The sequence below is a fragment of the Strix aluco genome, chromosome 5, assembly GCF_031877795.1.
Source record: "Strix aluco isolate bStrAlu1 chromosome 5, bStrAlu1.hap1, whole genome shotgun sequence".
Classification (NCBI taxonomy): domain Eukaryota; kingdom Metazoa; phylum Chordata; class Aves; order Strigiformes; family Strigidae; genus Strix; species Strix aluco.
In genome coordinates, this window is record NC_133935.1 from 37196936 (window position 1) to 37220667 (window position 23732).

General features: G+C 38.1%; 1 protein-coding gene across 8 annotated transcripts in view; it reads right to left on the minus strand.

The window, feature by feature from the left end:
* VEZT (vezatin, adherens junctions transmembrane protein) overlaps nucleotides 1–23732 on the minus strand; it is a 101372-nt gene that overhangs the window by 65471 nt on the left and 12169 nt on the right. For 5 of the 8 annotated variants that reach the window (XM_074827035.1, XM_074827034.1, XM_074827031.1 and 2 more), the window contains exons 2-6: nucleotides 19480–19614; nucleotides 12092–12181; nucleotides 9441–9616; nucleotides 6039–6314; nucleotides 848–997 (exon numbers count right to left, since the gene is read on the minus strand). In XM_074827035.1, coding sequence (XP_074683136.1) covers nucleotides 848–997; nucleotides 6039–6314; nucleotides 9441–9616; nucleotides 12092–12181; nucleotides 19480–19614 — 827 coding nt within the window. The remainder of the gene's footprint in view (nucleotides 1–847; nucleotides 998–6038; nucleotides 6315–9440; nucleotides 9617–12091; nucleotides 12182–19479; nucleotides 19615–23732) is intronic. The other 3 variants (XM_074827029.1, XM_074827033.1, XM_074827030.1) reach the window with 2 other exon arrangements.

Sequence of the window (23732 nt, forward strand, 5' to 3'; positions counted from 1 at the left end):
GTGTGTGTACACATCATCACTCAATATATCCATCCATTTGCCAGGCAAGATATATCAGTCAAATATTTTCCAGTAAGACAAAACAAGTAATTTGTCGTGACGGATTTTCAACTCTCACATTACCACCAGCTTTTGTTTCCCTGCATGTGTTTTTTCAGATCAGGAACATATCTGTTTTATTCTTTGCTGCAGCATGAAGAAATTGTTATTTCCTATATAGTACAGTAAGTACAATAAACACAGAAAAAACCCTTGAAATGCTAGTGCCATTAAGGAAAGTATACAATTCACTGAAGAAATACAGATGACACTTCACAAAATGGAATCTGAACAAAGTGTTCTGCTTTGATTCAGAGTAGAAACTCCTCACTCTTAATGTGCCTTTTGGCTAATTAATGTAATCAGAGTTTCACCCAGCTTGTCTGAAACAGGAAATCAACTTACCTTTGAACACTGGGATGTCGAGTGGAAGGTCATACTGTTCAGAGAAGAGAGTATTTTGGTGCAAGGGAAAGAGACAGTTAAGAGGAATTATAAAACAAAGTCCTGAAGGACTCTGAAACACATTATGAGTACTCGCACCAAAGGCATGGGTGTCAGTAACAGGGACAATGTTTTCAGTGCACAGAATCTTATCTCACACTGCACAGCACACAAAAATACAAAGATTTAAAGAGTGTTCCAAACCAAGCATAAGTCCCAGTTTACTATGCTACCTTTTCTTTATCTTGTTTAGATATGTAATTAGATACTGTATGTTTCTAGATATACTAATTCTAAACATTGTCACAATTACAGGTAGGAAGCATAGAATATCTGAACTCATGGGTTTTTACAAAAAGGATATTTTTTCAGCATGTATAGAGTAGCCAGTCTTGAAGCTCGAAAGTTGGCTCTGACAGATCGATAAACAGCTTTCCGGAGACCAATAAGATGCTGACTAGGATGCTGTCCAGCTTTATTAAATGGGCAAGCGGCACTGACCCTGTCAAGCAAACTTGAAAAGTAAAATGTGATACAACTGTACAGATGTCCTAAAGTATTTTTAAAAGACAGTACATCAGATTTTCTTACTCCATTACTTAGAAAACTTTTTCAAACCACCCAGTAACTATGAGAACAAAAAAAATTCCATCATATTAATGACATATTTAACCAAAATTTCAGGTAAGCAGCCAGGATTCCTCAGTAGACAGCCTGATTCTGTTCTCATCTGAGCCATGGCAAAACTCCTGAGGATATTTGTCTTCTCCAAAGTTTTCCAAAATGATACACTAAGGCCATAACATTATCCCTGATACAAAACTATCACAAGCCCACTGTAAGCTTTGGAAGTTTTAACACACAGATATTTAACATATACCTCTTTATATGCAAACTTGTTCTTTAAATAATTCTTGCAGAAAAAGCGTGCTACTACATATTGCTCTTCATGCAAAACACTATATTCTTTCAACCTTCTCCATGCAGAATCTTCTCTAGGTCAACAGAAATATTGATTGGTGACATAGATTTTATCATCATGCAATGAATTACAGCTGTGTTTATGGGAGTCTGACAGGTAACATAAGAAATGCAGACAACCCTAAAAGCATATTTGAAAATATATTTTGGTGTCCACATATTCAGGTGAATGCACCATTTAAAAGAAACTGTGCCATTTGCCTATTAGAATATGCTTCCAAATGGCTTTAGAACTGTAAGAAATTGCCTCATCTGGAAATAAACTGAATTGTGAACTGGGTGAATGTTAAACATGTCTGTGCAACATTAAGCTGTAGGAAAGTAAAAAAAGATTAATATCCAGTTACATCTATTCATATACAGTCTGATGCCAAATCTATGACTGCAACACTGAAAACAGTGCATTCTACTTGCTGGGACTGTTTTTACTAGAATCAACTCAGGAATGGATGTAGTGTGGACAACAGGATGATGAATTGTGATGAGTTGTTGGCTGGACTGGAAGCCTGCTTCTGCTTTCACCTTTCCCAGGGCACGGTGAGGAGATGATTTCATGTCCACAGTCACTTAAAAGGGAAAAGCACACAGGGTATCTGGCAAGACCAAGGTGGGTTGCTGCATTGGTAACTATTTCTGCAGCCCATCTGACTGAAGAGCTAAGCCAGTAGATCTGACCCTGCTGGAAAAATATCAGTCCTACTGCACGTGCTTAGCTGGACCGAGAAGGGAGATAACTTATCACCTTCACTGTCAAATATGAAAAGCAATGCAGCCCACCCAGTGAGCAAGGCTGGACACATATCAGTATGTTAAACATGATTAACACAAGGAGATTCATGCCAAATACTGCAGTTAAATTGAATACGCTAGCTGAAATACCCTATTAAAATATCCATGTACCATATTAAATTATGTGAGTGATAATAAAATGGTTTATATAACATCTCAGAAAGTACTTTAAAACATAAATAAAAACAAACTATGTTAATTTCAACTTCTAAACATAAATTTAAAATGCTAGTCCTGCCATACATTCCACTAGGGAACACACCACGTAATATAGTACGTGCCAATCTCTAATGTTTCCCTAGCTTTTGAAGGTAAGAACTGGAGGTATTTATGGATAAACTCTCACATCAGTTTGTAGACTCAAGGCCTGAGTGAACTGTCCGAAGCAGGCTCAAAGAAAAGGAGCAATATCCTTCTACTGTAAAAAAGAGAGAGAAATCTATGTTCTGCTACAGCAATGTAAACATTTCCAGCTCCTACACAGAACACATATAGCACAACTCACGCGCAGCATGTGTTGCCAGTATTCAGCAAAACAATTTGCTTTACCTCTCAGAAGGCTTGTTTCAGTGGTTTTTTATAAAATAATTCTTCTTTATTCCAGTAATCTTAAATTAGTATAACTTGCTATAAATGTCTATGTGCCAGACATGCCATATGCCTAACCTCCTTATGTTCCATTTATCTTCTGTATATTTTATTTGGACTTATGCAAAGCTGATAACATTTTGTATGAGCCACAAACAGCAAGAAGAAAAAAAGGTTGACGGTCAATTTCCTCTTTCCTACTGCCCCAAACCCATTTTACTTGTAGAGAACAGTGATGTATTTCTCCATTAATCTCACAAGCCAAATTTTAAATCGGCTCTCAACTTTTTAACAAACTTGTATAGACACATTAATAAAAACCTATTACTGCACTCCAGTATGAAAGCAGTTCTATAAAGATGCTATATATATACCAATATGTGATTGTAGAGCTTGATTCTAGTTTAAAATATAGTAAAAAGGAAGCATTTTGGAGAAAAGCTCATTATTTCGGTGACAGACAAGGAAATAACTACTTGGTGCTTATTGCTGCAGCCTTTCATTACTCATTCCTACAGTTTTTATTTTATAATGTGCAAGACAACAGACATACTTTCATTACCCAGTGGAAATCCCAGGCTGCAGCGGGTGATCAGGCTTCATTTGTCTAATTGCAAATGAAGCAATTAGACAGAAATACTGCCATTCTGCTGGAGCAGAGCACTGCCCTACCTTGGCTACACAATTTCTGCAATCCAAACCACCCTGGTGAGGTCTCGGCCATCTCTGCATCGCAGAGCTTTACCATGCAGACATACCTGAAACGCCAACAGCAGTGTTAAACACTTCTGAAGGCCATTCTGAAATCAGAATATCCAGTTGCTTTTGAGAGCAGCTAATATAACAGAGGCCTGACAGGGTTCGTAGTTCCTTTTCTAAGGTGCTGCTGTGGGGTTTTTTTGTGTGGGAGGGGGATGAAGGCAAAATGATGCTTGAACTGGTTAAGCATATAGCAGTCACTACCATGCAGTAGTAAATCAGTGAAGCGGTGGACAACTGACCAAAATCTCATCAAGAACAATTTAACATTTACAGAGACAGTCAAATATCAATTAACAAGGGGCAAATAGGGTAGAATAAAGCAAAGTCATAGATATTTCAAAGCATATGTAAATTAGCCTACAAGAACACAGCAATGGATGGTGCAATGGGGAGAAAAAAACAGCAGTGGAACACAAGGAACTTCAGGTCAAAGCTGCAGACCTAGGCTTGCCATATCAGAGTTTGGCTAAGTACAGCTAGCCAAAATCTGAACTCACTACTATTTAAATGTCAGCTTTGGTATCTTTCCATTCACAACATGGTTAATGCACAGTCCAAACTAAGCTGAGCTAGCAGTATACTAAAACAGCAACATACATGTCATCGAACAGGGTGCTGTGCTACCTGGTTGAAATCCCATTCCTTCAAGGATGTAAAATGACACAGGAAGGTACTCAGCAGCTTTTCAGATGCAATCATTTCTATTGCCACATGACTCTTTCTGAACAGGCATTAAGACTTTGACAAGGTTACTACAAGAGAACATACTAAACTTTGTTTTGCTAATGTTTACTGTGACAAAATTCTGGAAGAAGAAAGGGGTAGATATTTTTTTGGATCACACATGAAGCGCTATCTCAAGCAAAGAATTTCATGGTGCCTTGTGCAGCAGCATCTTTTGCATACGTGGATGCAGAAAAGGACACTGTGGAGTTATAACTTCCTCCAGGCTACACAAACCAAAACCTATACAGCACTGACTTCATACTGGACAACTGTTCCAATGAGGATACTGGCACAGCCAGACTTCTCCCACTCCATCCATACTCCAAAGTCTTTTGAAAAGCTTGCCAAAGCTTTAAGTAAAGAGGCTATTAGATCAAGCATCAGCTTGAAGACCAGTCTGGTTTTTGTTAATCTGTTATCTAAGATATGTAGTAAAAGAACAAGGCACCAACAACTTAGACATTGACCACAAGTTCATTTGCTTAAACTCAGGAAAAAATCCAAATGTTTTTCTCATTTGTAATTTGGACAAGCCCTAACAATAATTTCTCTTAAGAACCCATTTGCAAAGATAAGACTGCCTATTGCTTAACTATATGCTTCTTCAGCAAAAAAACAAACCAAAACAAAACACACAGCTAGGCAGACTGAAGACGTGCTTATGCATTCCAAAGGGAGAATGAAACATTTCCTCAGTGAAGCATACTGAAGGTATCTCAAGCTAGAAAATTAATTCAAAATGTTAAGTCTACAGTTTCAAGCTTGGATGTAAAAACATTTGCCTGAGTGAAGAATAGTTGGTCTAGCATGAACAATTTCTTGGTGCACACAAGGGAATTTTTTGTTGTTTTTAGAAACAAATCAACTGGATTTTAGCTGTCAGTGCTTCCCACCTCCTTTTAACCTTAAGTCTAACTGGCACATATCTAACCATAGGTTGTTACAAGGGAAAAGCATACATGGCAATTAGAGTGCACAGAAGCGGGCCCGTTGGCTTTGGGATCACTGCATACACTGAACATGTTCTGATGTTCTTCCACATAGTAAATAAGCAAAAATCATCCAATAGCTACAAAAGCTAAATAACCAGGAACACTTTCATGTCCCTTAAGCGGACAAGAGGCAAATTCAGCAGCAGATAATATAAGAATCTAAACATCTCAACAATTGTATGCAAGAAAAAAAAGAGTAATGTAAACTTTATTTGAGGTGGGAAATGACCTTTGATGGTCTTTGCTGATTGCTGTGTTGTCATTACTTCGGACTGTTACTTATTAAATAAAACCAGAATGGTTTTCATGTCATTTTGTTTCTACAATATGAATGACTGCTTGCAGGTCAGTTTATTTGGTAATAGATACAAAAAACCCTCAACCAACCAACCCTCTAAATGACTCCCAAAATAGTTAACTAAATTGGTTCAAAATCCATTTATTCACGTATTTCATTGCTAGCAGAGCAGATTTCAAAGGCATATGAGTTTTGTGAGGCTTAATTCTCCTTCAGGTTGCAGGGTTTTAACACTGAGTTGTTAGAATTCATACTTTTAGTATGAATGGTAATTATACTATTTTATGGAAATAAAAAGCTTTAAGTATTATGTTTTTCAGTAACTCCACTTGTTATGGGAGACAGTGTAACAAGACAATTTTAGAAGAAATCTGACTTGAATGGATCTGTGTATTAAATAAAGTGAAATATAGACTCACAGGGTAAATCCTCTGGAAATTACTTCAGTCTCTTGAATGAGTCGTAGAGCTTTCCTCACGAGATTAGTAAATGCTCGGCTATTCGCCACTGTTTCTTCCAGCTGGATACAGTATTTTCGCAGAGACATTTGCAGCTTGGCTGTCCTCCATGTGCCCCACACTCGAAAGACTGCATAGACAAGCAGAACTAGTCCCCACAGCAGCCACGATGATTCCTTCCACCATGAAGGGAGCATAAGCAGTGCACTTACAAAGGCAAGAAACAGCGAGACATCCCTGCACACAGAGAAAGTATTGTCAACCACAGATTCCTGAGGTCAAACAAGTGGAAAAATCATTAAGATTTCAGTTACATTTGAGATGACAACATTTTATTAAGGGGCTTTTATGTAGGTCCTGAAGGGAGCTGTAAACACCAAAAACTATTCCTAGTGGCAGATTCAGATGTATACATACATGATATTGGTTGGTATACTCTAAGGAAATATTTCTCCAACTTTTTTATGGCACAAGTAGAAGAATGATGCACCACTTTGAAAGGTCAGTTTCTCTTACATATATGACTTCTTTAAAAAAAAAAAAAAAAAGAAAAGAAAATAGAAAAAGAAAAAAACCTGGCTACTCAGCATTATAAGCCAGGGTGTGTAGGAACTGGAATATCCGTACTTCCAGGTTCAAGAGTACAGTAGGGAAGGGCATGTTTCTTTTGGTAACAAAACCCTCAAGTAATGCCAGCTTTATTTTTTCAGAGTCTGACTCATTTAACTTGGACATCAACACACCACTAGTTTTTAACACATTTTTATAAAGATGGCTTGTATAATAATTTTAAATAATGTGGCAACTTTTGAAAATCCTTAAGGAATTACTAGTGGCTCAGTTCAGTTATTTCTCAAGGACATTTTAAAAACTTCATAAAGCTGTTATTTTCATCTAGAAAAATTCAACAAAAATAAGTAACTGCTAGAAAACACACCGTGTTTCTTGTGTAGTATTATAGTTGCAGTTTCATAAAATTATGACAGTCTTCACAGAGTTGGATGGGATATGGGCTTCAAGGTGCATAACAACTTTACTTTTGCAGAATTTTTTGAAAGAAAAATATTCACTTTCTTCGCTCTTAAAGCTGCATGTCCTGTATTTAATTTTGGAAGTATTCACAAGGAATATTTTCCCATTTCTAAAATAAGACATGATCTCTGGGTTTCTATTTTCTGGACAGTTTTGTGGCTGTATTTCAACAAGCTTTACAAGTATTAACTCTTCAAGGCTACTGATAGGTTTCAGTAAAGGTCCAGGGTTAAAATATTCCAGATATGTAATTAACTTTAAAAAGGACAGACACACAGTCTATCACTTCTTTGGTACATTAAAAAAAATAAATCGCACAAAAAAATTTAATCACAACAATGAAAGACTGGAAGGGATTTAAGAGCTCACTTTGTCTATTTTTGGTTTCTGGTCAACCCAGATCACTGCAGACAGACTGAAGAAGAAAATGGAGACTCCACAAGCCACCCAGGTAGCTATTTCAACTCATAAGTATCCTTAGAGTTCAAAAGATTTCCCCCAAGTCCAGTCTGAATCATTGGGAAATTAATCACATTATTTTTCCTCATATCCTTCCCTCTTCTGAACAGAATAAACAATTGATCACCACCTTCTTATTAACTACCCTCTATACACTGTAACACTGTCCCACCCCACCTCAATTTTCTCCATTTTGGCCAGACAATCCTAGCACACTCTAGTGTTCCTGAAAGATTACATTTTCTCAACTGATCACTCTTCTTTTCCTGTTCTGGACTGTCTCTAAATTACCTGTGCCTCTCCAAGTGTGGCATCCAAAACCAGACGCTGTAGTCTAACACAAGGCTTAGGGAAACAGACAGAAAAGTAACCCCCTGTGTCCTGCATATAACAAGGAGACCAGGATAAGGTTTGCCATTTTCTGAATAATTTACTGACTCATTCAATTTATGCTCTGCAATGATGTGCATATCCTTTTCTGAAGTAGTACTGCATACCCAATTATTCACCACTTTGTGTTTGTTAATTTAATTTTTCCTTCCCAAGTGTAGCAGTAGACTTCTGTTTTTATTGACTTTTTATTGAGCTACTTTTGAACTCCACTCTGTCAAAATACTTACAAACTTGGTGTCATCTGTAAGCTAAGCAATATTCACAGATTTTGTAAGTGTACTTTATCATCTGAGCAGTTAAAGAAACAATGAATAGAGCTAGGACCAGGACAAACTACTGGAAAAATCTCATTCAAAAGTTCCCTTCTTTGACAGAGATCATTAATAATGACATATTACAACTTAAACAGTTGGGTTTTTTAGCCTGCTGTGGCTTTATAATAATTTTATCTATCTTCCTAACATAGGTATGAAAACATAGCACTGGACTGTGTTAGGAGATATTTTTATCTACTGATTTCTGTCCATTTCTGAAAAAGTCACTCTGTCAGAACACCCACCGTCCTTGTTATTTTTCAGATACAGGTGGTAGCTGTTCAGCCACTGCTGCAGCTAGCTCCTTCAGTATTGTAGGGTGAATTTCACCAGCCTCTGCTGGTTTGAATGCATCTTATTTAAATATACTGTAGTCTGTTCTTCTGGTATTCTACATCCTGTCCTGGTTTAACTAGGATAGGGTTAAGTTTCCCCAGCAGTGGGGGGAAGCTCTAGCTGGGTTATTCAATACCATGCTGACCTCATGTCCTGGCGCCCAAGCGCGGCAGCGGGGGAGAGTCGGTGAACGCGTGTGTTATGCCTTCTCTCTGCTCTCGCTGTTGTATCGGTAGATATCTTGCTCTGTTCATTGTTATTACTGTTATTGTTGTTGTTTGTTGTGTTGCTGTTGCACTGTTGTATTAAACCTCTCCTTATCTCAGCCCCGGGGCTTTGTATTTCACTCCCTTTGTGGGGGAGGGGCAGCGGCCGCGTGGTCTCAGACCCCGGCAGGGATTAAACCACCACAATCCAAAAATTAATTGTACGCACCCACCCAACGTATTTTATGAAGATCAAAGCAAAGAAAATACTTTTCAATTCAGTCTTCACAATCATATCTCATTTATCAAAATCACCATTGTATAGCTTTAGAAATTAATGAATTAATCAACCATGTTAGTTCTTCCTTATAGCACATAATAGGGTTTGGAAGTATCCATTCATGTTCATGTAGCTGTCTCAAGTCTAAAACTCACTCTTTCAATAAAATGCCAGAGGAAAAAAACATGCTTATACCAAAATTTGGGGACTAGGGTACCAAAAACTCAAAGACCTGAGAAAAAAAAAGGAGTTACTTTATTGCTGCATTTTACATAAAGAACACACAACATATTTTTTGCTTGTTTCTCAGTGAATATAGTGGTAGATATTCTCTGTACAATACCAAATATTAGGAGTTGCTAGGGAGCGTAGCGTTGGAAGCTGTCTGTTTTCCTGTTGCTTACACTGCCCTGCAGACAGGATACTGGGGTCAAGGAATTCAATCAGTTCCACATCCTCCTGCAGCAGAACTTCCTGTTGCAGGATGGTACGGAGCGTGTCAAATCGAAATCCAACATCCTTACCACAAATGGGCAGGAGAAAAAACAGGCATTAGTGAAGAATATGCAAATTCTTAAAATTAAGTTTGCAGAACAAGAAAAACACCCAGACACTCTACTGACACAATCTACTCCCAAAGACTACAGGAATGTTCCACATATATCACAAGTAGCTACTTCGTTTTTATTAAACTTGCTTAACTTTAAAAACTCACATACTACCTAACAGTTCAGACTTGCAGGATGCATCACACTGACTTTGTGGTCTGACCTAGATAGTAACAATACCTGGAAACATGCCACAGATTATGCCAATATATTTGCGTAAGAATCAGAGAGGTACTATATCTATCAGAAGATCATTAATAAAAAGCAAACACTTTTTTTTTTTTTAAGCCATGAAATAATTTACATCATTAACAAACAAAAATTAGAAAGAGTAAGAGAGAGATTAGAAATTAGTCAACAAAAAGTCACCTGTGGACACCATAACAGTAGGGTCAATGCACTGCTCTCAAGCCCCAAGACAAGGCAGTGAAGTCCTCTCCTGCAGGATTCTGTGCCTTTCCCAAGGGAACTTGATCTAAACATGCAATAGCATGGGACTCTGAAGACCTCACACTTGCTGAACTCCAGGCAAACTTCAGGGAGTTACTTGTGGATTTGATGCCAGGATAAGCATTTATTATTTTTTTCACTACAACTATAGCTCTTCAAGACAAATACACAGCTCTTGAAGACAAATGTATCCATCAGAGAAGTCCCCTGAAGTTTTACTTTGCATACTGCACCAAACTATAATTACAGAACACTTCAACTTAAGAATGTCATAACAAAACCCAGTAAACACTGAACATGTGCATCTTTGCATCTAGCCAGATTACAGGACGGAAAGGAGAGTATTTCTGAAAACCCTCCAATAGAAGCTGTTAACAGAAGTTATGACATTTCACAGTACAAAATATGTTTAGTTCTGTCATTGACAGAATGAGATTCTTTATGAAACCATAATATAGCTAGTCAAAAGTTTAATTCCATACATTGATGTCACTTGAGGTAACTTGCATTCTACTTTTAATGGAAAACATGTTTCAGGATTGTGTGCAAGAGGAAACTCTTCCCTCTTCCGATGCATCCTGTGTCATTTCAGTACCCTACTGTAGCAAGCAGCAGGAGAAACATGTTTTCCATATTCTTTGGTTGTGTCTCCATCTCAAGAAAGTAAGGCTAAAAAAAGCTGTTAAGATAACACCTTTGATTCATAGGGGAAGATGGAGAAAGAAAAAAGACAACCAAAGATCGCTAATAAGTTTCAGAGGAAATTTTGTCCTCTTGAGATAAGGGAGGAGAGAGAGCAACTGGACTCAGCAGAACTCTCTGAGAAATGGAAACCCCTAACTTCTCATGTTGCTCAACATCTTTTTTTTTAAGCTACATTTGAAGACATCATCCCTACATCATGTTAGAAAAAAATAAATCAAAATTCTAACTTTTAGATTCTGGAACAGTCTGACTAATGTGACATTTGCAAGCCAGACTAGGAACTTCAAGCAGCTGGGTGCAAGTTAAAGCACATCTCAGACAAGCCCAAGCTAGAGACTGAACTGGCTAGAAAGTGGCGCTGCAGAGAACGGGTGTAAAGGCAGCACAAAACTATTTTTAACTATCTAAGGTAGAACTATCACCCTTCAGGTCTACCCCACACAGGCTGACTTCGGCCCTAAAAGTTCCTGCAGGCTCCAAGGAGTAGGAGAATACAACTCCTGGTGAGGCAGATGGACACCCAGCTGGCTTCTGAACTGCAGAGATGAGAGCACATAGGTAGTACAGAGACCTGTTCTTGCCTCTCCCTACAGCCAGGCTGCTACACAGATGTCACCTGCTCTTAATGGTAACTGTTCTGAAGCACTGTAATGGAGGTGCCTTAGTTTGCTTCATTTTTCCCAGATGCAGAAGAACTGTGGACAGCAGTGCAGAAACAAATAGGCCAGAATGGGTCCAGGAGTAGTAGACTGCACTGTGGTGGAGTTTCAGCTCCGGCTAAAAAGCTGAAACAGAGGGTGAAGCAATACTCAGATAAAGCTCTAGAGCCTTCTGTCTTGAGCTGTGTCTGCAAGGCACGAGGCTGCAACATATGGACTTTCTCAGTCAGTGTCTCCACGCTGCCTTCTACTGAAGGGGGTAGCTAGGTTAATTCCTTTCAGCTTTCAAGATTTTCTTTAATTTCCCACACATTTTATTTTAATTTCTCTTCCACATTTTGAACATCTTCAACCTGGCTACTGATACTGTTCCTGTTCTTGTGTGCCCAATTTGCCTGGCACAGCAGCTCTGAAAACCAGAATCAATATTATCTGAAGAATAAGTAGAACTCTTAGAGCCAAAACGAACAATACAGACCAAAGATGGTGCTCAGAGGATGAGGTACGGAGGAGAGGAAGACTTGTGGATCAGGAAAGGAAATGGGGAAAAAAAAAAAACAGTGATCACTTACCAGTCGGTGAAGTATGTCATCATTTTTCTTATACTGTAGAAAAGGAAACCAACTTCTAAAGAACTCAACTAGTTTTGACAGGATGCTTTGCTGAAGGGAACAGAAATTATGCCAATTAAAAAAAAAAAACAAAGCCAAAAATAAATAAATAACAACAGACAATTCCTTTATTTCTGCATTTGCTTTTCTTGTTAACTCAGACTTAAGTACCTCTAAGGAAGTTTCGCTTACTCTGTCTGGCCTAACTTCAGAGTACGCTAAGGGAACATCTGCTTCCCGTCAGCTTGCCTGTACACAGGCACGTGAAATAAAGCTTTCAGTAACCCCACCTATTTGGAGCATAATGGATTGTTATGTTGTACTGTTAAAAATAACTACAGCTAGAATTAGTTTGATCTCAAATTGGCAGCTACTACATCAATATGAAAGACTTTCTCACTCCTTGAGAATAAAAAAAAACAGGTTAAATGGCTGACAGGGACTGAAGAAAAGTAAAAGACCAGAAGAGGAACAACCTCTCTTTGGAAGGCCACTGCAGCTTGGAGACAAGGCTCTGGAGGATTTGTGAACAGAGACAGGGAAGAGTGACTGTAAGAAGAGGAACTGTGCCAGAAACTCCCTGTCCCAACCAGCATGTGCTATCAGGTACTTTATCTCCATGCTGCTTCCCATGCAACCTAAATCCACACTTTCATCTGAGCTGTAAACACAACTTTGAACACCACTAATTAGAGGACTCCCTCTCGGTCATCACACATTTTACTCCTGTATCTTCCTAAAATGTGGTGCATGAGAGATTGTAATTAAACACATGCATGATTTGGCTTCATTCTGTAGCCATTCAATGAAAAAAAAATGAGTTTTTGACACACACTATATATCTATTTTCCTCAGACTAGGCTGACAGGAAGTATTTTTCAAAATATTTACTTACACATATTTCATGAATTCTGAGGCCCTACCTCTTAATCTTCAGACTGCTAACCTTCAGACTGCTGACATGCAATACAATCAAACAAAATGCATGCCAAAAAAAAATTAATTGTAGAGCACTTACATTTTGTGGCATACTGTTTCAAAATAAAAAAACCCAAAACCCAAACAGATTATAATAGCTTAATGTATAAAGGGAGTCTGTATTGGATCAGATTCTTCTGTCTCTCCTTCGTTTTTTTTTTTTTTTTTTTTTCCCTTTTTTTTCCCCAGCTATAAAGGTAGGAAACAGAAGAGTAAAACCAAGTAACATGAGCTTGGAGCTTTGTGGTTAGCCCTGTGATCAGCCCGAGAGCCCTCTGAAAGGCAGTGTGAAACAAGTTTGATGCAGCAAGCCAGGGCAGAAGGGCTTTGAGTAACATCAGAAATTGTTACCCTAAATCCCTTATGCCTCAACAATTTTTGAAATAACTTACTTTAGCATCCATTTAGGTAACCTAACTCAAGTTTTTCTTTACGTATGTCTCATCTTTCTATGTTAGAAATTGCAGACCTATGCCAAAAGGAAGTGTTTTTAGGTCAGCGGAGAGACAAAGCAGTAATAGGGGTTTCAAAATGATAGCGAGCTATCCCAGCAATCCATAGTTCTTAGACTGGAATAAATCCAAGTGATTGTATTTTGATGTTGCTCAAGAGCACTGACATAAGTTGGAAGAGGAGAAGAGTATCACAAACTGCAACACTAGGTTATCTTCCAAGTTTCTTGTCAAGTGATGCAAAATAAAACAAAATTTTCCCATTACAATTTGTAGAAAATTGAGATTCAGTAAAGGTCCTTGCTCTGCATCTGAGTTGCAGACAGATACTTCGTTCAGAATTACTTTTCCCTGTACTTTGAAAGCAGAGTACAGAAAGAATTTCCATTTACTATTTCAAATTATGCTTCTTGGAGCCTACCATTTTCAATGCTTAGCCTTCATAAGTCTGGGTTTTTATCATGAACATTTGAACCTACACCAAGGATAATTTCAAACTGCTACCAGCTGAGTAAACTAGACTGTGGAATTACTTAAAAAAACCCCACACTAGTGTGCTACATAAGTAATCTTTTGGTTTATTTTCCATGTTTTAGTTTAAAAATAAAAATCTGAGCTTGCATAAACACTCAACAGGCATGTTAGTGCTTGAAAACACAAAACAAGACAACCCACTGTCTTGGGCTGTGACCCAGTAGAGTACAGTAACACATTAAATTATTCAGATCCTTTGAATAGTGTCTCACAGTTTGCATTCCCATTGGGAGTGTTACTGACAAGTAAAACAACTTTCATCAACACACAAGTCAGGTCATGTTGCCAATGCTTCTGGAGCATTCTTCTTACAACTTTAGAACACCACTCAGTCAAACTCGCTGTAAACTGAATAACAAAGATGTATAACTCCTAATATTGAAAAATATAGCATAGGACATGCACGTTTTAGGTACATTCATTTGAATCTAAAATAAAATTCTAAGGACTATTTATCTCTTGTACAGGATGAACCTGAAATGGCAAACTAGCAGGTATCTAAAATATCACCATTCCCATTGGCACCTTCCAATTCTATGCACTTCAGAAAGAAGATACTGCTAAATATTAAATACCTCCCAACTACCCAGAGCTAGCATTAACGGGTGGGAGCCCTAGACAAAGGCAAAGGACTGGCCTCTCTGCCTTTCCACATCAGATCACCTGCACAGCTACTGAGGGGTAGCCCCAACACAATCCTCAGTAGCTGCCTCTAGCACCAGCCCTGTTCTAGTGATGAAATATTATCACATCTAAGATGGGATAAGGTGTGACAGTATAATAAATTTAAATATTCAGATATGCACAGCCGTCCAGGAAAATGACCGAGAAAGGAAAAAGGTAAATGGGAAGAAACACATTCCTTAAAGATCAAGTAGAATTACCTAAATAGGACTTAATTCCAGAAAACAGGTCTACAAGTTCTTGCAAACAGTGATTTGAGTACCAAATGATCATGAGACCAGATGTTTAGCTGTAACTTTCTCCAGAGATTGGTACAGCCAGAAACACTGCACATGTAAATACTGTGCTAAAACACATCTCTCTACTCCCTCAGATGGGAGCTTGGCATTTCATCAGCCCTCAGAACACAACCTTGAAGCACCTTTACACCTTTTCAGCTCAATGTTCATTAAGACCATGTTCTGATTAAAAAAACCCACCAAAACCACACACACAGAGATCTATAACTCTATGTGCTTCAAATTCAACCGACGCCTCTGCCTTTTGTTAAGCCTGAACCAAGCTCTGCTTAGCAGGACAGCAAGACACAGCAGCAATGTTGTATCAGTCATTAGGAACCTCTTTTTTTTTCCAGATGTGTTTTTTCAGTCCCTGAAGATCCCAAACTACATCTTTGCCTTGCCAAAATCTTGCTGTATGTCACCATATCTGCATCTGCAAAGAGTTCCTACTTGACTGAATACAAGAGGAGTAAACAATCTCAACTCAAAGACAAAGCAATACTGCAGCTTTTCTATTTTTATTTTAATAAAGTGTTTAAGGCATTTGTAATCTTGCTTTTCAGAACAGAAGGAAAACGATGTACACATACTAGGCATCAATCAGCATGAATCATCATCTACTCTCTGTGATTGTATTCTGCATTACACTAAGCCTCAACTAAGATCATTTTATGTTAGGACTGTGAGTAGGTACATATTCAGAACTCAGAAATCATTTGTTTCCCAGACATTTTATAATTTCAGTAGACTAGGCCAGCGAAGGTTGAGAGAAAGGAAGTGATAACAGTATCATGTAAAAATGAGGAAATGATTGGATGGGAGTGTAAATGATTTGCCTGTACGTCATACAAAAGTTTCAACAAAGCCTCAGATACTCCTAAATCCAGTCTACTTTAAACGTGTGGCCAGCTGCCTCTCCCTCATTCTCTTTCCTTTTGAGACACCCTACCAAAATGGCACACAGAAATCAAACAACAAAAACAGACTTTCCTACATCAGAATACAAAAGAAAAGTGTTAATGTTCCCAAACAGGTACTGGAACAGCAGCAGGAAGAACCTATGACATTTTATCACTAGAAATTTCACACAGGTTTCTTCCTTATTTCCACTACATATCCTTGTCTAGACAGAGATGAGACAATGTGAATGTCATCCTAGTATTTGCAAGACATGGACAGCCCATTTTCACACACCCACTCCCTTCAAGGTGCAAGGCAATCCATGACAAATTACTTCTACATCTGACACAATACTGGAGGACTTGCTCCCAACACAACAAAATCAAGTGCAAAATGCTTAAGGGGAAAAAACAGAATACCTGAGGCTTTTAAAAGCAGTATATCTTAATATTTTTGAGGTTCTTAACCCCATGGCACTTTTGTAATAAATGTGGTGGAAATTATATATATGAACACAGCATCATACTGCTTTACTGATTTCCACAAAAGTAATTATGCAAAATAAAGTAATGCAGCTAACAAGTGATAGTCCATGTATTACTTCATAGTAATAAACAGATAATCAGCCAGTGAAATACGTCAACCTAATTTTCAATTAACAGTGGTTTAATTAAAGTCTTCCTGCACTAAGCCAGAATAGGTATCTTCATTGTAAATGTACCACAAAACTGCCAATAGTTTTAAAGCTATTTTCTCAAGTGGTTTCTTGAGAGTTATGGTGAGTGCCAGCTGCCAATTCGAAAAAGTAAGGGTAGCAGACCTAATATTTCCATGAATACTTTTAAAGGTAGTCTATATTAAATTATAAAAAATTGTGAATTAAACCCTGAATTAAATTCAGCCTTGCCTTGTGACCGATAGAAGCAATCATTATTACAAATGTAATAGCTATCCACATCAAGAGTAACTAGAAATCAATTTATTCACTAAATTTAAAATAATCTTACATTAGAGAAACCAGCCAAGGAAGCATGGAGACACTGCAAGAATCACTTCTCCTCCTCCCCTCAGTTACTCTGTTTTCTGGGCTCACAAATCCCCAGCACACTAGACTGGAGTTCTGTATGAAGATCCTTCATAATTTTTTCTACATGATTGCTAACTCTTTGAAAAGCTTTAAACTCTACAAGAACACAGCTGAACAGTACTAAATTTGGGGATTCTTATTACAGTATGATTATTTTTTACAGGCTGTCTAATCCATGTGCTGGGCACACAGTGGTACTTACTGGTCTGCTCAATGTGTATGCACCCTGCATCTTATCTACATGGTCATCTTTGACCAGAAAGTGGGGCATGAGAGAAAGGAGACATAGCACACTTCCACAGGACTGACTACAAGTCTCATAAACTGGGGACTGAGGCTGTGAAGCAAAGTGTGCAGTGCACTTGTCCAACAGGTAAACACAAACTATGCCCAATCTATCCATGAAGATAGACTCCAACAGGACTGAAGACCAAAGCAAAACGTTTCATGTTTTATTATCCTGTCTTTTCAAATGGACTGATGAGTGTGTGAGGAAGCTTATATAGTCTATACAAAGAATGGTTGAAATTAATATCACTATGTGAAAATATGACCCATCAACACTTCTCTGAATACTGCTAGATGAATACTGCAACTTCTAAATTTCCACTTCAAAGACTGTGCATGTCAGTCTTTTCAAGTACACCATACTATTGCAAACATTTCAAAAAACACATTCTTCCCCCAGATCAGAAAAAAAATTGACTGATGTTATCCACATCAATCCACATACTTCTGAATCCTACCCCACCTAAGATCCTACACAGGGCAGAATAGATTAAAAATGCCACAAGAAAAAAATACTTCTGACCTAAAACAAGGGAGGAACAAGAGGGACACGTACAAAACTGGAAAAATGTTGTTGAAATAAAGCCTAACTGTGTCTATTACTCAGCTAATTCCTTAAAGCATCTGAGAACTGAGTAATGGATATACGTCAAGATGGCATTATTTGAGAAAAGATCCTAAGAAAAGCATCAGCTCTCCTCATTTGCCATATGATCCCCCATCCACCAAAACCTGCAAGGAGACCTTCTGGAGATCTCAGGGCCACTCATATCATATTGCCTGTGTTTGGGAAAAACAGGATGCTCTCCCCAGTTCACTGCCAGCCAATTGTGAGGGTGGAACATTGTAGAGCAGAGAAGCAGCAGGGGTTACAAACAAGAGGAAAGGGGTTGTGATCCTCTGATTTGAAGATGGCTGAGGTATAAAGCAAGAATGAACAACACAAAAACTGAACTCCAGTGGAAGGTTAAAAGCCACAGCAGGCAAGAATCAGATGACCTAAGGTGCACAAAAATGGAAGCTCCTGTAGATATGGGGAGAGAGGAGAAAGAAATGGTAATTCTTCAGAGTCAACGCATCAACCCATGAATGCTTTGTTTGGGTTTCTCCCTGTGAGGTGCTGTCCATCTCAGCCTGCAGTGGCCAGGACAGAGAAGTCTACATGGAGGCCTCTTTTTTCCCCCCTGACTTAGCACATAGTGGAGCATGTCCACTGAAAATTGAACTCTCCACTGTGGAAGTGAAAGAGGTAGGCAGAAAATAACTGCTCTTTGCATGCTCCATCTAGGTGCTATGGAGAAGATAGACAGACTACTGAATTTTCAATATACTTGTTGCAAAGAGATTCCTACATTAGCTGCCTCAGGAGAGGAATTTCCTCACCCACACTACAGCTCCTTGTCTGAATCACACTGCCTGTACACTACCAATAACAGTAAAATACCATTTAATTTTAATATGGAAAACAAAAAATGTGTAGGTGTAGTAGGTGTTAAATGGCCAAATTCTCAAGCATAATTTTAATAACAAAACGTTTTAAAAAGATCCACAAGTCTTTACTTAAAATGACAGAGAAATAAGAAGTCTGAGCTAATCAGCTGATGATCCTTGTCAGCTGTTACTGTTAGAAAATTGCCATAACCTAAGCACAGTTCTCCTATCTCATTCAGATTGGTTATTGTATTTATACTTCCCAGAAATCCACTTTCTTAAAACGTTTTGTCACAGATTAAGCAATATTTAGCAACTGAATGCCAGAGAAGGGCTGGGAACTATAAATATTTTGTTCCAGAAAATTACAGGTTTTATTCCCAGAACATCATGCCAAGCTAACATAATAATATCCAGTAAATAAGATAACTTAAAACACTAAAAAAATTCATTGTCAAAGTCTCTTGCTTCACTAGCTTACATAAGTGCAAAGAAACACTCCAAACTATACTGGTAAACCATGCATTTCCAAACATACTTGCAGATAAGATATGACAACTGGTTGGGGCTTTTTTTGGTTTTGTTTTCTTTTTTTTTTTTTTTTTTTAAAATACAGTAAGAAATTCATGTTTATCCCCTCTGATTTTGCCTATTTGAGAAGTAATGTGGTTGTGTTTTGAGAAGAGAAATACTCAGGAACAGGAGAGTGCTCACTTTCTGGGCAGCATGCACAGTCCGCTCTTTCTGTCTTTCCGCTGCTGCACATTGCTCTGCCTTCTGCGACACAGATGAACATACTTCAAAATCTGTGTGTCCCAAATCCTGCAGATATTGGTAGAGTGGGGAATTCTGAAAGAGTTAAATAAGGAAAGTAAGAAAAAACAATGTTAAAAATCATTCCCCATTTCCCACAAAACACAACCGCACAAATATAGCAACCACACAACTAGCAATGAATGGACTGAGAGCAGCCCTGCACAGGCCTTTGGGATAGTAGTGGATGAAAAATTGGACATGAGCCAGCAATGTGCACACGTAGCCCCGAAAGCCAACCATATCCTGGGCTGCATCGAGAAGTGTGGCCAGCAGGTTGAGGGAGGTGGTTCTCCCTCTGGTGAGAACCCACCTGGAGTACTTTGTTCAGCTCTGGGGCCCTCAGCACAAGAAAGACATGGATCTGTTGGAGTGGGTTCAGAGGAGGACCACGAAAACAATCACAGGACTGAAACACCTCTCCTATGAGGAAAGGCTGAGAGTATTGGGGTTGTTCAGCCTGGAGAAGAGAAGGCTCCAGGAAGACCTTAGTGTAGTCTTTCAATAATTAAAGGGGGCTTATAAGAAAGACAGAGGCAGACTTTTTACCAAGGCCTGTCGTGACAGGACAGGGGAGAACACCTTTAAACTAAAAGAGGGAAGATTTAGATTAGATATAAGGAAGAATATTTTCACAGTGAAGGTGGTGAGACACTGGCACAGGCTGCCCAGAGAAGTTGTGGATGCCCCCCTCCCTGGAAGTGTTCAAGGCCAGGTTGGTCAGGGCTTTGAGCAACCTGGTCTAGTGGAAGGTCCATGGCAGGGGGGTTGGACTAGATGGTCTTTAAGGGTCCCTTCCAACCCAAACCCTTCTGTGATTCTATGCAACTGGAAAAAAAAAATCCCACAGTTAATAGCAAAGAAGCCAGAATTTTACTTTAAATATCCCCCTTAAGTTTTATCCTGACCATAACGAACAAGGCTGTAAGACAGTCAACATACAAAACAACGTGATGAAAAATAAGCATGCAACCAATCAAATCTTTCCACAGCAATATTTTTTCTAGGTTATCTGATAGGGTTCTTTAGCTTATAACTTACATGTTTTCAATAAATAGTGTATTGGGTAATATATTTTAAAATATTATTGTGTGACTTCTGAACATTTAATGACAGTTTTCCTAAAGTTTATAAAAATTGAATAGACTATACTTTGAACCACTTCTACTGAAACAAACTTTAAAACTAGAGCACTTTTCAAACTTTAATAAATGAAACCTCAGTGTAACCTGACTAGGTACCTACAAAGTGTTTTACAGAAATGGAAAAACGAGTTAGAAAAAGGCTTCTGCTCTCTCCAAGGACAGTACTAGCACTTCTGGCAAAGGAGTATCACAGTTATTTAAAAAAACCCCACAAAACAAAAAAAAGACCCAACCCAGCTTTTTTAAGCTGCTGACAAAACTACTAATTTACAAAAAGTCCTTAATAAAACTTCTTAGAGAAAGTATGGAATTCTGATTGCCAGAAAGTGGGTTTTTACATGTTTAGATAGTTATCTGTATAGACTTCTGAAATTTCTTGTTGTCACCTACATTAGATACCTAGATTTACTTAACTCTTATTTTTCTGTTTGCAACCACATATATGGCAGTATCTAAGACAGATTTGACGGAAAGGACATTTATGCTAACTCCAGTTCTACTCAGGACACGTAAAGAGACTTCGTTTTTAAGAAAACCTCTTAGCAATCAGTCTTAAATAGCCTAGTTAGTTTGGGATGCATTCTGAATGCTGAAAAATTTTATCAACATCCCACACTAGTCTGTGAACACTAGCAAACTGCATAGGAAGATCACAAACAATTTTAAAAATCATAACATACTATCAGTAACAAAAATACTGTAAATAAAAATTTAAAACTTTACAGTAAATAATGCACAGAAGTCTGCAGAAACAACCACCAACAGAACATCTACTACAAATTGTTACATTAACTATCATTATCTTTCTGGTGTAAATTGCAAAGGTGACCCATCCACTACAACCGTGTACCAATATGGCCAAATCTCAAATGACTGCTTGCCATACAATAAAACTTGGAAGCAATCATTTGTATTAGCCGACAAATTAAACTTGTTACCTCTAGGGATTTTTTTTTTAACCCCATCACCAAAGTACTATTTTGATCACTTTTACCTATTTAAAGTATGAAAAGTCACAGTTTGCACGCTCTGCTTGAGTTACTCACAACACATTCAGCGTCCAGTCATTACGTGAAACTCAAACATTCGTACCAACTCACAGGTACAGACAATACCCCTCACCCACAACGACAATGATTGTGCAAAATATTAGGACAGGTTAATGACTCACTTCCTTGTGGGAATTTTTCCAGCGTGACAATTCAATCCTATCTTTTTTTCTAAGTACCCTTCCCTCATGGTTAGGCTTCTGTTTTAAATGCATCTAACTCTAATTAAACAATGTGCTGTTCTGGACTGCCTGGAAAGAAGGTATGTTCCTCCTTAATGAGAACATGACACTGTACCAGAATTACTTAACTAAAATGGAAAAGAAAACATAATAGAGTAGAATACTTCTCTTATTTAAGACACTGTTAAATTCACTTAATAACTTCAGGACAAAACTCAGAATGCGAATGGATATGCATGACCTTGTCTTCTTAAAAAAGTTTTCATACAGAGCCAGGCTGTGCACTGGCAGTGCACCTGGAACAACCTGAACACTCTAACATGAGAGGCTTTAGGGTAGCATGAAGATTTCAGCCAGAACCAGCCAGAACTTTTCCCATTTAGACAAAGACACATAGACAAAACAGTGAGTGAACAGAGAATGTTTTATTCAAAATCATAGTTCGATGCTCGCTCCAGGCAGGACTCCAAGGAAATCATATCCTGGCTCTTGGCAGACCTGTCCATCATCTTGATCATACTTGTCACAAGCAAGGCCAGCCATCATCTGACACATGACTATTCTTGTACCTTACTGGTACTCACCTATATACAGACAGCTCACAAAATAAACTAAATATACCGAGGAGTTTTTCCACTATATCTCAGGGTGAACCTTGCTTTGGGGTCCATGATGAGATAATCTTCTAAAAGCTCATCAAGAAAACCGGTCTAATGCTGCTTAGATTGGTTCCATTTCCCCATAAAAATGGATGAAGGAAGGCAGAGAGAGAGACAGACAGAGACTATGTCCACTGAAGACAGAATTAGCTAAAATCCTGAATGCTACATTTAGTAAGTGAAATATTGCATAGATGTAAGAATGACCAATTCTCCCCTCTTACTGGGTATCTGGCAACATCAAAACCTTCCATCTAACTGTAATTAGTACATTTTCTACTCTACAGAAATAAATACACTATCTCTCCAAATGTTAATGAAACTTTAGTCCCTAGCTAGGATGGATAATTTTATTTGTTCTTGTAATCAAGGTGGAATACAGGCACTTTACTAGGTTTTACATAATTCCTTTTGATTCACTTTTTGAAAGTTTTACAGGGTCTCATTATGGGTAGATCTGCAATTGTTTATCACTGCTCAGAACCAGAAATCAGTTTTCTGATTATTGAGTTAGCAAATGATCACTGATTGAAATTTAACTTGAATATTTATCACATATTCCTTCAAGTACATAAGGATTCTCCTCTTTCAGTTTCTCAGAAAGTACTCTGGCTACAATAATCCTCCTTTAACACATTTCTCTGGCTGCCCATGCTTTCTCTTTCCCATTCTTTTCTAAAAGATTAGTAACATAATTTAAGTGCACACTGGAAAACCTCATTTTTTTATTAACTCAAATGACCAAGAACTATACTGTGACTAAATTCCCTTATGCTGTAAGTAAAATCACATTGTTGCCCATTCTGAATACATTAGTAGCCTGCAAGATGTGGGCAAAGAAAGCACTGAAGTGTGTTGAGGCCCTTGTGAAATTAGATTATTAAGAACCTTAATGAACCGAACATAAAATTCTCCCATTAAGAGTGAGGTCTCTTGCGTAGCATACTCAGCTGTACATTTTGCTCAGAAAATTTGAAGATTACACTCCTATCAGAAATATCACTGATGGCATCTATACATTGGCCTGTGCTAACATAAACACACACTATTTATTTATTTATTTACTGCTCAACTTTAACTTCTACTGACAAGCCTGTCACCGGTAAAGCTGTTTGGTCT